This window comes from Fundulus heteroclitus, chromosome 14 (assembly GCF_011125445.2).
Source record: "Fundulus heteroclitus isolate FHET01 chromosome 14, MU-UCD_Fhet_4.1, whole genome shotgun sequence".
Taxonomy (NCBI): domain Eukaryota; kingdom Metazoa; phylum Chordata; class Actinopteri; order Cyprinodontiformes; family Fundulidae; genus Fundulus; species Fundulus heteroclitus.
The window spans coordinates 17030167-17045436 of NC_046374.1; the positions used below are offsets into that span (position 1 = coordinate 17030167).

The 15270-nt window shown below is 43.4% G+C and overlaps 1 protein-coding gene across 1 annotated transcript in view; it reads left to right on the forward strand.

The window, feature by feature from the left end:
* The first annotated feature begins 2686 nt into the window (after positions 1 to 2686).
* Positions 2687 to 15270, forward strand: part of hdlbpb (high density lipoprotein binding protein b) — a 28807-nt gene continuing 16223 nt past the window's right edge. The window contains exons 1-8 of the mRNA XM_036146397.1: positions 2687 to 2793; positions 8129 to 8208; positions 9244 to 9345; positions 9485 to 9636; positions 9745 to 9960; positions 12914 to 13120; positions 14323 to 14538; positions 14700 to 14906. Coding sequence (XP_036002290.1) covers positions 9270 to 9345; positions 9485 to 9636; positions 9745 to 9960; positions 12914 to 13120; positions 14323 to 14538; positions 14700 to 14906 — 1074 coding nt within the window. The 5' untranslated portion in view covers positions 2687 to 2793; positions 8129 to 8208; positions 9244 to 9269. The remainder of the gene's footprint in view (positions 2794 to 8128; positions 8209 to 9243; positions 9346 to 9484; positions 9637 to 9744; positions 9961 to 12913; positions 13121 to 14322; positions 14539 to 14699; positions 14907 to 15270) is intronic.

Consider the following 15270-nt stretch of genomic DNA (forward strand, 5'->3'; position numbering starts at 1 on the left):
CAAAAAATTTAATACACGAATTTAACTCTAAATCTTAAGCATTTATTGAACTTATCAGTTTTAATCAACATTTTTACTATATATTTACTTTACTGCTGTGCTCAATTTCGGAAATTGTGTTGCGATGATTCAAGGAGCATAGCTGAAGTTTAATAGCGGCGCTCGTTTGTTTATTAGCCTATTATTATTTGCTCGCATAGCAGGACGGATTCTTAAATCTTTGTGGGAAAATGTATATTAATCTTGTATTGACAAAGTGAACATTCGCTTGTATGCAAACTGCAAACTGCTCAGAAACAGCCAGAGTCGTATGTGCAATATCCAAATAACGCACCCACCCTATTAATGTTTAAGAAGTAAAGTCTTTAGCAGAGTACAGACAAGCCTTTTTGTAACCACCCGTCTTCTAATCTCTGCTGGGTATTTGACCAATCTTCTTATCAGAAAAGGTAAATATCATTAAACTGTCTGTTTGGATTCCTGGCACAGATTTGACAGCACACGCTGGGCCACACTCCAGAAGCTACTAGCTGGCTTCATGCATTTTAAAACCATTTTGACTTGTTTATGGGATAATCCCCCAACTGGAACATCAATCTGGTTTACGAATTATAATAAACTTTGACGTGTGAGTTGCTGTTCTCCTTGCATGTCATGACAAAGACGCACTTGACTGTCCCAACTTGTCCATCTTGTTGTCTGCTACTCCCACCTAGTGTCTGAGCACAGAACATACAGAGCATAAAATCTGAGCATAAAATCTGAAAAAGCGTCCCATCATTTCTATTATTAAACATATATTATCTGTGACAATGTACATGCAATAAAGCCTGCAAATTGTTTCGCATAGCTTAACGTCTAAATCCACAAAACACACCACGCAGACTTACTATTTTGTATTTTAAGCATTGTCTTTTAAGCATGATTTATTTCCTTTTAATTTAAGACAGCTGCCCTAGATGGTTTTTGGGAGTGAATGAAAAAAAAAATACGTTGTAATACTTAGAATTTGTGTGATTCCAAGTCAAATAGTTGGTCCAACATTGTTCCAAGCATGTTCGAAACAAACATAAGTTTAAACATAGGTTTACTTTGACCCAAGTTTCATTCATAATTTTGACTTCTGACACTTAATTTTCTTTATATATATATATTATATATTAATCAAACAAAATTGGTTTTCATTTAAATTCATGTTTAAAATGTCCTCTCCAATTGACTCAGTATTTTACCTTTCCAAATATACCTCTTTGTGTCCAGAATATGTTGTGTAATTTTATGAAACATATAAAATGGGTATGTATATTTATGTGCGATAAACACTAACAGACTGTTACCAAGATTCCTTGGTAATGCAAATATCAGCAGAAATGTAAACTCAGGAGGAGTTCTGAGTGAACCACCTCTTTTCATTGATTGACCTCAGGGCGAAGAGAAATTGGAGAAGGTTTTGTCCGAGGAAGTCCAGCAAAACCGAAGAGCGACACATTAATATTAAGGACCATTATAAAAAGAGTGTGTCACTCAAAACAAATTATAACTTTATTATTTTTAAGAGAAAATAAATTTGTTAGAGAAAATAAATACAAATGAAAAAGGAACACTTCCGCTTTCTACACCCAGACACACTGTATCAGTGCCCTGCTCTCTAACAAGTAGGCCACCACTCCCCCCACCAAGGGAGGGTGTTGGGAGCAGTGATGGTTATCAAATCTAACACAGGGGTCACCAACATGGTGCCCGTGGGCACCAAGTCGCCCCCGAGGACCACATGTGTCGCCCATGAGCCTGTTCTAAAAAAAAAAGCACAGTCCACCAGTGTGTTGCATCTAAAACTTTATTTTATTCTCTGTTACTCTTCCTGTACAATATCTATAACAACATATGAAAAATGTGTTTATGTTACATAAAGTTAAGGTGATCTCTGACTCCTTTTATTTCAAAGATCAGTACAGGTAGTCCTGTACCAATAAAGTAGCTCTCCGATTCAAAAAGGTTGGTGGTGACCCCTGATCTAACAGCTGCTAGGAGGAAGGATGTGCAGTAACCTTTCTTTGTGACTCAAGGATACATTAGTCTGACACTAAAAGAGCTCTCCAGTCCTTCCTGCACATGGTTGAGGGGACATCCTAGGACAGAGCTGGTCTTCCTGGTGAGCTTATATCCACCTCCTCTCAGCTGCTGCTCCAATAAACTACACCAGAGAAGATGGCTGAAGATTATCTATGCACCTTAAAAAAAAGTACATTTAAAATAAGGATTATTGGGAGATTGTAGTCGTAGTTAGTAATTTTTATTTAAAAACAACTATTAAGACGTAACTCACTATACTAATTATAATACAACAATGATATTCTTCTTTATTCTGCTTTTTTCCTCGTTGTGCCCTATGCTCCCTGTAGTAGTCCTCCCTTGCACCATACCTTCAATGAACTGATCAATGTTTTCAGGCTACTGAGGAGTGCGCAGGCAATCATGAATGACAAGTAGACATAGAGGCAGAGAGGAAATTTGTCAGCAGCTTCTAAAAAGCTCCACTGCATTGTTTAAAACACGAATAATAGATTTAAAAAAAAAAATCCACATCGACGTCCTTTACCGCTGTAAAGAAACGCACATCCACCTAACTTGGTCGCGCTCGCTGCGCATGGATACTGCGGCATTCGTTGTCCGCTCGGCGGCCGCGGCGCCCGCTCGTATCCTTCCGCGGGGAGAGGAAGTGCTGCTAGACCAATCACATCTGTGTTTACACCGTCACCTGTCAAACACCTCTGCTACATTTCTCTCTGAAAGGTAAGGGCTTCTCTGCTTCACCCTAGCCGCCAGTTTCACTCAAATGCGAGCGAAACGTGTCCGTTCTGAGCGCATTTATCACCCGGACTATCAAACCGGCTCGCCTGTGTGGAGGAAGGATGCGGGGATAGCGAGGTTGCGCCCCCGGAGCTAGCTAGCTGGAGCTGGTTATCTCTCCGCGCCAGGCTTGTTTATTTATTTCTTCGCTTGTTTTTTTTAGCCGATTATCGGAAAGTCCTTGCGCCTAATCATCTCTCGCTTAGGTCGGCTCGGCGTGGGGGCCGGGATAAGAGATCGTCCACCCGGGTTTCCCCACGTTAGCAGGAGGTGATCCTGTAGCCGAGCGGCTAGCAGGGTCCCAGCCTGCAGGTGCAGCGCTGAGCTGCTCAGCGAGGATTAGCGGTTCATCTGGAGCGACCTGACAGCTCGGCGCCACCAAAGCCGGGGCTAGCCGCGGTCTGCGCCTCCTTTTACTTCGGTTTCCGGTTCTCCTGCCTCCGGGGAGGCATTAACCACAACCAGCGAGGCTCCTCTGGAGGTTTCTCACAGTTACGCATAGACGGAGGTCGAGTGATCGGGTTATTCTAATGCCCGATACCGATCAGAAGAGGGCCGATTTTTTTAAAGCCCATATATGTGCTTGTCTTTGATCCACATTGTTGTTGTTTTTTTAACATCCTAGTAGTAATACACATTACAATGTAATAGAGCTATTCCTGTCTGTATTAGCATGCAGGGCTCCAGATGGTCATATGCTGGGCAGTAAATACACTTTTGCTTATTTTCATCTTGAAAATATGATTTCTCAAATAAATTCAACGTGATTATTTTAAAGGTTGTCACACGGCGCCCTCCACAGGTGTTGGTCCCCCCCCCCTCCCTTTCAGGTGTGTAAAAAGCTTTAAAGTAAAACTAATCTTTGATCGGAGAAAAACACATATCTATTAAAGAGATTATTTATTCAATGGAGGAACAAAACCAGCATCTAAAAACAAAATATGTGGGTTTTTATTTTAGTAATTTATGCTTTTGCATTGATCAGAGTTGAGGTTCCCTTTTCCATGTTTCCCTTGGGAGTAGGTATGGCACAACACGGAGGCCCGTTTCTTTAAGCTGCTCTCCAAAATGGGAAATACAGGAGAACATGCCAGTCAGCTCCCACAGATTTGTATTTATTTGCACACACTTCTCTTAGAAAGTATCTACACCCCTTGATCCTTCTCTAATCCTGCAGCTGATTCTCCATTGAACTCTGCTAATATGCAGAGTCAGGTTTCTACAAACACACAACATTTTATTTTATGTTATTTTATAGTACGTTGGCCAAGAAGTTCAGTTACGGTGCCATCTGGTTAGAACATCTTACTCCACTTTGTTCCTCCTCTAGTTGAGGACTGCAGAAGTCCCTTCCTTTTTCCATTAAAAGGATTGAACGGCCACCTGTCCTCACAATAGATTATTCTACTTGAGCTATGGATCTCTGCAGCTCCTCCAAAGGCACCACGGGTCTCTTGACTGCTTCTCTGATCGATGGTCTTGGTCTTCAGAAAACAGATGGATTTATGCTGAAATCAGATTACATGGACTCTGTTTACCCATCCGGTGAAGGCGATTAGTTGGGCTGGATTTTATTTAGGGATGTCAGCGTAAAAGGGGGCTGAACACATATGCACGCCACTCGTTTCCGATTTTTGAAATCTCTATAAAATACGTCGAAGACTGTGACTCGACAGAGCGAGGGAGGCGAAGACTTAGTCAATAAGGAAATGACTGACAGGAGGCTGGAGGAGGACCCAAGCTCTTCCTCCTACACTGAGGAGGATGAGGATATTTTAAGGTGTTTGTAATAGGGCCGGACAATTAATCACGTTTGCAATATAATCTCAGTTTTAAAAGATGCAATTTCCAAATCGCAGATGTCTGCAGTTTATGGCTACGTAACAATTAATAGATAAGACGCGTCCTTTAGGTGTCAGTAATGTGATTAAAGTGGGTTTGCTCCACATGGAGGGAAAGAGAGATGCAGCTGTGAGATAATCAAATTTTATTATTTGTTTTAGAGTTTATATAATCTTTTTTTTTCTACCAGAAACTTTCAGAAATCCCACCACAGCGTTAAGTACACCGATCAAACTGTTTATAACATAAACCTGTCTGTTGGTTACACTTTATGTTCAGCAAGGATTGATGTCCAACTCAACAAGCTATTCTCTTGAATAATAACAGTTAAATTTCTTGTTTTAAATAGTCATTGTTTACAAACATCTTTAAGCCATTTTTGTCAAAATTTAATCGCAATTATGGTTGAAATATATCGCTATGTTGATTTTTGGCAGAATCGTAGCGCCCTGGTTTCTCAACAACGGAGGACGCTATGTTGACCATGTTTTGATCAGCCTCAAAGAGATCAGATTTAATTTTTTTAATAGTTTTCCCATTTTGCAAGGAGGAAGTTTACAGATTCAACCTCCTGCTGGATTTATTGTTTGACTTGTTAAGGCGTTTTCCAGATCTGAATAATGAGGGGAGAAAGAAAAAGGAGAATGTAAAAAGACGCGTGTCTCCAGATTTTATTCCCTGTCCCGTTGTCCAAAAGAGCTGTTCTTCCATCCGGCCGGCCGTCGTGACGTATACGTGAATATCTGTGTCACTTTCACGTCGATCTTCTGAGTGGACGCTTTAAAAATGACCCGAAAAGGAGGCCTGACAGCTCTGGGAGTCTGGAAGAACTGAAGTGGACACAGGGGGAGCGTCCTCACAGAGAGCAGCGAAGGTGGACGTGTCCTAATCTGAAGGATCTTTCAGCAGCAGCTCACTCTATGGTTGAAGTTGTGTATAAATCATCTGATTCTTAGTGGCACGGCTTGGGTTTCTGAAAAGACAGATAACATTTAACTGTTGCAGACATTTCCTAAATTAGCTCCCTTCGGCTTTAATCAGAGATCAGCTCCCCTTATATTTTGTTTTTTTTATGAAGCAGCTGCAGATTAAAGACAGCGCTGCAGTTTATGGATCCAGCCCTTTGGTTGAGTTGAGCTTGAAAGGAGCTGCTGGTTCTGTGAGGTTCTTCTTCTTCTCCTTTCTTACTCTCGGAGCTATCGTCCAGCAGTTGCCGAAAAAACTCCGGAGATCCATTAAAATCAATTTTTTCTCTTCCTGAAGCAGAACTTAAAGGACGATCTCTTTTTCTTGTTAACCTTTCTGTTTTCTGCCGTCCTGCTGAGTCCTGCCTGGACCGCCCTGGTCAGGTGTCCCCGGCGCCGCGCCGCATGCAGTCGTGCTGTCAGATGAGACGCGGTCCAGCAGCCTCCATCATGCAGAGTAGACGGCGCGCGTGGAGAAACTCGATCCGTGCGTGGGTCTACTCTCTGCGCCGGGTCACAGTGAAGCAGAGTCAGTGCCCCATCGTCTGCGTCACGTCCTCCTCTTCCTCTGGGCGATTTAGCCTCCATGCGTTGCGCTTTTCTTTTGTCAACGTTTTCCTGACTTCTGGCTACCTTTCAGATGCAGCGTTTGCAGCATTACTCGTTTTGAGGCTTTTAAAAAAAATCCCGCAGCTCACCGGGACACAACTGGCCTGTAAAAGCGGGAGATTTTCAGTAGAGCCTTGCCAAAGTGTTCACACTCTTACCGTTTTGTCCACATTTATGACGGTACATCCACAAGGTTCTGCGCCTTTTATCAGAACTTGCTGTGATAGTCTTTTGGGGTACGTCTACCATCTCTATAAGTTGCTGAATAGAAGCCCAACGCTGCCTCCAACAGGACATCTCACAGCTTTCTTTTGCCATTCTTTACTAAAACACCCAACGTTCAGTCTGTCAGATTCCCCAACCCGAGCTGTGACTCTCTGCAGCTCCTCCAGAGCTGCTTCATTCTTTCACGGCCAGCCAAGGCAGGCAAGGCAAGGCAAGGCAAATTTATTTATATAGCACAATTCAGTACAGAGACAATGCAAAGTGCTTTACATGATTAAAATATAGGAATAAAAGCAAGTAGGGATAGAATGTAGAAACAAAAAAGAACATTAAAAACAGTAAAACCGTTTAACTTGAACATTCTAAGGCAATTTTAAACAAATGTAGTCCAGGAAGGCTCCGCCGTGTTGTCCTCGCTCCGTTTTTTTAGATCACTGCTTGAGCAGCGAGATTTCCTAAAATGAAACCGCACACAAGTGGACTAATCAGGGGGCCTGCTGGGTTTTATTTGGGGTTGTCAGAGTAAAGGAGGCTGAATGGGGAGCTGATCTCCCTCCAAAGATGACCATGTGACTAGCGTAGTTATCAGTGGTGCATTTAAAGGGAGTTACATTATTTTTGAACTTTTTAAAGTGTAAAAGAATCAAATCAAATCTAAATAAATAACATTTGGAGAGAAAAAAAATAAATTTTTTCATTACTTGTAACCAGGGTCCGAAATTAACACTCGCCAGATGCCAAATGCGAGTAAATTTTCCGTTTGGCGTGTAAATTTTAGAGAGCTAGCTGCCGCATGGCGAGTAAATGTGTTTACCAAATAAGTTGTGTTTTTCAGTCATTATTTGAATGGAAGCTTCTTTATGTTCCTCTGCTTTCAGCTCATATTGACAACAAACACTCACATGTGACGTGACGCTACGTCATGTACGTTTGCTAACAACTAGCGTTTAGCTCAGGCTAAATATGTAGCGGGATTATGTGGAGATAATTAGCACCAGTCAGTCAGAATTAATATTTTGTCCAGTAAAAAATATGCTTGGCAGGTCGATTTTTACGTCAACTTGGCCGTTGAATCAGGAAGTTAATATCGGACACAGCCTGTAACTTTAGGTTGCGCAAACATGGACGGTCAGTTTTGGCCTTTTGCCGTAAAATCCGATAATTTCCCACACTTTAAATGTCTCTTCCGTGATAAATGCGAGGATATTTCTGGAGAAAACGCGCCTCATAGCTGACGCCATGAAGTGTGCTGAGCCTTTTTTAGGTTTTTATTAGTGAAACATTTTGAAAACCATGCATCACTTTCCTTCCTCAGCTCCACCATGCGTTGCTTTGTGCTAACCTAAAGCATAAAATCCCAAATAAAACACAAAGCTCAAGTAGAAATGCAAACTTTAAGAGTTGTTGCAGTGCAGTCATTTGCAGCTTTGTGCCCTGAAATGGGCTCCTGTTGGTGTGAAGCAGAGAGAGAGGGGGGGGGGGGGGGGAGGTCCTGAAGCAGGTAATGAGGGAAGGAGAGGAAGGTGCAGTGCAGTGTGGCAGTCCACAACGCTAACCCAGCATTCATGCCCAGGCTCTATCTGATATACGGTGTTCACTTTCAGCCTCTTTGTTTTCCCTCCTCTCTGTGCGTCCAGGAGCTGAAACACACACTCACACTGAAGCGCCTTCGGTAGCCGCTAACTGGACGGACTCTCTGGCAATCGACCTTTTGCAGGTAAGCCTGAGTTAGCTCAGCTGACACCGAGCTTTGACTCACCGACCGCTTCAGTCCTCCAGCTTCTGCAGGCAGATTTCTCCAGGTTTTAGGTTTTCCTTACAAAATCCAGTTTGTATTTCCCGACAGGAGGTAATATTTCAGGGCTTTCAGCTGGAGCACTTATCAGACGTTTGATGACAATAATAATAATAATAATACTAATAATAATACTAATAAAGACTCGGCTGGGCTTTGCTGCAGCGACACAGTGAAGGATTTACATGTCTTTAAAAACCCTTGTGGAAACAGATCTGCTTTTATTTTGCATTTAAAAAGCAGAAAACACAAGTTAGACGTCCTTAATGTGGTGTTGGTAGATTAAATGCCTTGTTTTGTTTTAGTTTAACTTCTAAACCATTACATATGCAACATTTACATAATAATCAGAAAGTTTTTTTTTTAGTATTAATGTGGACTGTCCCTTTAAAAGTGAGCAATACCCTGAAATAAAATGCATATTCTCAATGCCTTTTGTCGCCCTGCCTGGAGTCAGTGGCAAATAAATGTGCAATACTATCTCTAGATCACCTGACTCTGTACACACACACACACACACACACACACACACACACACACACACACACACACACACACACACACACACACACACACACACACACACAGAAACTGGTCTTTCTCCTGCAGCCTGTCCAGCCCGTCTAGGATCTGCAGCTCTGAGCTCCTCCAGGTAGTGATCACGCGTCACAAGAATGTCAGCAGCGCTTGTCTTTAGCCACCGATGCACTCTCTGGACTCGTGATAACGCCGTCCCCGAGGCTGGGGGGGGGGGGGGGGGGGAGTGTGTTTGTCTGAGGCTGGTAGAAGTGCTAATTGGAGAATCTCAGGTGGAGATGCAGCTGTGGGGCGAGGGGTTCTCAGAGCACCCATCAGGGACAAAATGCACCTTTTTTACGTTTGGTTGCTCTCAGCGGAGCGTATTCTCGGTTGACGCTTTCTTTGTCCGTACCTGTTGTTGTTTTGTGTTTGTTTTAGTGGAAAAGTGGAATAAGTCTTGAACCATGAGCTCAGTGGCTGTGTTGACCCCGGAGAGCTTCGCCGAGCATCGCAGCGGTCTGAAGGACCAGGAGATAACAGGTAACGTCCTCCTATCCCTGACTTATAAACACCTGCCGCTCCTAGTCAAGATTCCTCCTCTCATCTCCTGCTCAGCATTTTATTTTGTAGTCCCACCTGTCTCCTTGCTTACCGTTTTTATTGGGCCTCCCTGGGCCAGGTTGCGTCCCGGAGGATGAGGCCTACATCCCCACCTATCTGGAGGCCTTCCCTCCGCTGCCGGAGAAAGGCGCTCCAGGGGAAAAGACCGGGGAGCCGGCTTCGGCTTGGGGGAGCAAGATCCGTCCCATCAAGGCCTCCGTTATCACCCAGGTGAGGACGTCCCTGCAGCACACACACACACACACACACACACACGTCAAGTGACGACCGTCAAAAAGAAAAAAGCGTGGAGTGAAACGTGAACCTGCGTGTGTTCAGGTGTTCCATGTCCCCCTGGAGGAGCGGCGCTACAAGGACAACAGCCAGTTTGGGGAAGGAGAGGAGGCCAAGGTGTGCCTGGACATCATGCAGAGGACAGGAGCGCACATTGAGCTGTCCCTGGCTAAAGACCAGGGCCTGTCCATCATGGTTACCGGCAAACTGGACTCGGTGATGAAGGCTCGCAAGGAAATCGTTGCCCGCCTGCAGACGCAGGTGAGCCAGAGTTAGCAGCCGCGCTCCTTGGGCTGGTTTTCAATATACTTTATGTGTAAAGAAGGCAGAATTTAAACTGGACTTGTTGTCTGGACTTTGACTAGGCCGTCTAACGCACGACAATGCTTTGATATAAACAATTCCTGCTGAAAGGTGAGCCGTCCCCCCTCCAACAAGCCTTTCACACCCTCCCACAGGTTTCCTTCCTCGTTTTATGGCTGCGTCCACATTTACATCGACTCTGAGCAGCTTCCCTGTCCCTTCTGCAGAAACACAGTTCCACACCACGTTTCACCGTGTTTCATGTTAATGTTTTTACGGAGATGAGCAGCGTTCATTGTTTGCAGGTCGTTGCATTTTGCACGGAGGCCAAAATAGTCAAACGTTGGTCCTCTGTGACCCGAACACCTTCTTCCTCACTTTTGCTGTGGCAAAATGAAAGTAGGAGTTCCTGAAGGTTTCATCCAACAGTGACATCAAGGCCAGACTTATGCATGCATGACGACTTATAGTCGAGCTGCGGATCTCTGCAGCTCCTCCAGAGTTACCACGGGTCTGCTCTGTTTAATGCTCTCTGGGACGGACGAAATAGCTGTGTCCTCACCGCTCACTCGCATGTTCACTCATTCCCTCTGGTACAAACATGTGAGGACCTGCATGTAAAAAGCAAAAAAAAAAAAAAAAGGAAAAGTGTACGGTGGTTTGCATCAATAATGAGATTGTGGAGCAACATTTCCTAACCAGTGGCGTTCAGGAAGCTGCAGCGTCAGAGTTATCCGTCCAGGCAGGACTTTCTGCAGGTCAGAACAAAGATGCTGCTCTAAGGTGGAGTAACTTGGTTAGTGAAGCTCTTTAATGTTCTGACGGTGAAGATGGCGTCTTACTCATGTCACTTTATTGTGTTAAACATAATTGCTAAAAGGACTCTTTTTAAACTTTTTAAACTCTTTAAAGGTCTCAACGTGTTTAGCAAAATGAGTCATTATGCAGAGGAAGGAGGAAGCAAACACATAGACGTGACTTTATTTGAACACGGATGACTTCTAAAAATACTTTTTTATTTTGTTTAAAGATCTTTTGACTGGACTTTTTACAGCACAGCACTGCAAAAAATGACCTAAAAATAAGTAAAATGTTCTTAAAGTTAGTGTTTTTGTCCTTGATTTGAGCAGGTAAGTAAGATTATCTGCCAATGGAATGAGTATTTTGACCCCTAAAATAAGATAATTAGATAGACTGCACTTGAAATAAGACGATGGAGATGAATTGTTCCTATTTTAAGTGCAAGAATCTTGCAGATCATCTTATTTACCTGCTCAAATCAAGGATAAATACACTAACTTTAATAACATTTTACTTATTTCTAGTTCCGTTTTTGCAGTGAGATAGAAAGGGAGAAAACAAGAAGAGGAAAACACAGACGTTCTCTTCAAAAAGGTCCATAAAGCTCAAAGGAGATTCTTTTCTTTTGTATTTGTTGTTTTTATCACTATTCTGTTTAATGCTCCTCTAAAATGGATCCGTGTTTGAATGTCTAATTTGAAATGTGATAGGATGCGCGCACCCATGTCCACTCTACGTTCTTATGGCGTGGTCTTTTCCACCTCTACAGGTTTGGTACCCGCCAATCGGTGCTGACAGAACCTTCAAACCTTTTCTTGAACTCTTGAACCAGTTTCTGAGCTGCAGTCCAACCAAAGCGATGCAAAAACAAGATTTCCGATACTTCTGCTGGGTTTCACTGCTCAGAGTTAAAAACAAAAAAGCTGCTGTCTCTGCGGATGGGTCATCCAAGGACTAAAGGTGGAGCTGGAAATTGACCGTCAGCTCCCCTGGAGGAGGTGGGGGGGGGGGGGTCCTGTCAAGGCTTCGGCTGCAAACATGCTGACCTCCACTTCCGCTGCTGCATTGAAGTCCCCCTGCTTAGCTGAGCTGTTGATTATAGGGACGACATTGCAAGAAAACACTTTGTCCTCTTGGCACAGCCTTGTTTTCTGGCTGAGAACCCACCGCGTTCACTGATCTTCATTTTGCATCAGGGTTCCCACGGGTCCTTGAAATCCTTGAAAGTTTGTGAATCTGAAAAAATAAATTCAAGGCCCTTGAAAGTTCTTGAAAACAGCCAAAAAAAACACCTTGTCCTTGAAAGTCCTTGAATTTTTTTGTGGGGTTGAAAGTTCACACGGATGACGACTCGTGTCATTATTTTACTACCAAACGATCTTTTAAAATTATGTTTATTCCGCAGACTTTTAATTTGCAAAAGTACGTTTGCTCTTCTTCGTTAGTTGGTAGGCTACGGTTTAGGCCTACGTGCGTCCAATAGGTTACATTCACGCAGTGTTGCCAATTCAGCGACTTTGCCGCTATATTTAGCGACTTTTCAGAGTCAAAGTCAAAAACTAGCTTAATCGAAGATGAAAGTAAGTGAAACAAATTGATATAATTCTGAACATCTCAATGCTGCACTTTTTTCCATAAAATTCCATGAAACGGTAGGCTAATGTACATCTTATATGTAATGTAGTATGGCATAGCCATGTACTGTGGATATAAATGTAGGCTATGAATATGATCAATATCAATGTAGGCTATAAATCAAGTCCACTTTCTTGCATTGCTTCTGATCCAACAACTTCTATGCCGTTTAGTCTTTTATTGAATTTGCATTGTATTAAAATATGATAGCCTATTCAGCGGTCACAGTAGGTAAATGCCGCCATGTGTGGTCCTTGAATTTGAGGAAATTGGTCCTGGAAAGTCCTTGAAAGGTCCTTGAATTTGATGTTCACCAAGGTGTGGGAGCCCTGTGCATTGTTATATACAAACCCCGCCTCATTATTTAGTTTAATATAATTGCTCGTCGAGTAGATACATTTCCTGCTGTTTTCCTTTCTGTCACCGCGGCGCGGGGCTGATCCAGCTTACCTCTCCTCTCCTGCTGCTCCTGCAGGCGTCTGCGACGGTCGTCATTCCCAAGGAGCACCACCGCTTCGTCATCGGCAAGAACGGCGAGAAGCTGCAGGAGCTGGAGCTGAAGACCGCCACCAAGATCGCTATTCCACGACCCGACGACCCCAGCGCCAACATCCGCATCACCGGCACCAAGGAGGGCATCGAGAAGGCGCGGCACGAGATCCTCCTGATCTCAGCGGAGCAGGTCAGCAGTCTGGGTGGTGGGGTGGGAGTATTTTAATGGCAAAGGTTGTAGACTTCAATTCAAACCTTATTATTTGCGTAGACTGATGGTGTGAGCTGGAGAAATGAAGTTTATGCATCTGAGGTTTTATTCTAACAGGGTTTTGATGCAGTCTGGAAAAGCCTGGAAAAATATGAATAAACACAATAAAGCATCTAAAACAGGGGTGTCAAACATACGGCCCGCGGGCCGGATCCGGCCCGCCGAACAATTTAGTCCGGCCCGGTGGCTAAATGCATTATCATTACTATAAAAAATAAATTAAAAAAAAATTTTTTTTTCAGTGTCCTGTCTGGCAATGTGGCAATAAGAATTGTTGTCTTAATGCCAAAAAGAGCTCATCAGATTTGACTTTCACAAGTGGAGCAGTACTGCTTTTGCCACAGTGCTCTGCTTGATTTATGAATGTGAATAGTTTTATTATGATTCATGCGGGGAATATCTCAAATGATAGACACTACAATGGGAATGTAGGAGAGGAAAGGAAGAACAAGAAGAAAAAAAGAAAAGGTGAAAGAAAGAGGAGATAAAAGGAAGAGAATGATAAAACAATTATTGAAAAAAACATGTATTTTGTTTAATTGAAAATATGCAGTTCCTATATTGTCCACGGGGGGCGCTGTGTTTTAATTAGCAGATTAAGCTTCTGGTGTGGAAAAATTTAAATAATTTCTTAATTTTTATCTGTTTGATGTATTTTGTCATGTAGGACAGTGTTTTTAAGGTCCAAAAAATGTGAATAAATGTTTTTCAACATTGTACAATCACTGTGATCAGTTCTTATGCATAATGCACTGCAGTAAATGTTTAACTGAGTAAAAGTATTAGTACATACTTTTCTTAAAAACGCTGAGGTTATTCATAATATAATGTGTAAAAGTGAAATTAATTTAATATAAAAATCAACAACAAGTCCACATTTATTAGTTCTATTTAATCTTGCAATGAGTTTACTCATGTGGCCCTCTTGAGATCAGATTAAGCTGTATGCGGCCCCTCAACCAAAATGAGTTTGACACCCCTGATCTAAAAATATGAACCTGAACTCAAGCCATCTCCGTCCTGATTGTTTTAACTTCAACTCCAGGAAAGTTAACGTTTCCAGGATCGCCTGATGTCTCTGGTTCTAGTTTAACCCTGACTCCACCCACCTCGCCCTGCAGGACAAGCGCGCGGTGGAGCGGCTCTCCCTGGAGAAGGCCTTCCACCCCTTCATCGCCGGCGCCCACAACAGGCTGGTGCAGGAACTGAGCCAGGAGACGGGCGCCCGCATCAGCATCCCGCCGCCGAGCCTGCCGAAGGACGAGATCGTCATCACCGGAGAGAAGGAAGCCGTCGCTCTGGCCGTCAGCCGCATCCGAGCCATCTATGAAGACAAGGTGGGGGAGCCCCTTGTTTCTGTGATTCACGTGTTGTTCGCTAGCTGCTCCCTAATGGTTATAGTCCTTCGGAGATGAATGGTTGGACATGGACATCTTTCTAGTCCTCGCTCCTCTCCATCATAGGTTCTTCTAACCGTGTCGTTTTTCCGAACCCGCAGAAGCGGAAGACCACGACGATCTCTGTGGAGGTGAAGAAGTCCCAACACAAGTACATCATCGGTCCAAAGGGCAACACCCTGCAGGAGATCCTGGAGGCCACCGGGGTGTCGGTGGAGATGCCTCCTCTGGACTCCGCCTCAGAGACCATCATCCTCAGAGGGGAGCCGGACAAACTGGGACCGGCTCTCACACAGGTCTACGCCAAGGTGCGCATTAAAGGAGTGGAACGGCTTCTAAGGGTTTTTCTCTGCATAGCTTTGACTGTAATTTCTGTGTTTTAGCAGGGCTCTAAGGAATGAAATCTAATGCTGTTATGCTAGAGATGCACTAGTAGTAACCAAGCCTGATTTTACTCAAATAACTATAATAAAAGATAAAAGAGCAGCACTCAGAATATGTATTTGTAGCCTTTTTGACATGATTGATAGTTCGTTATTTAAGCTGTGAGCAGAGGCGACGTCACACTGTGTGTATAAGACGGCAGCACCTTTAAAACATTTTCTCGATTACACACGAAGGAGGCGGCTTTATTAATGCTAGCCACGCTAAAAGTGATAATCCAGTTAGTAA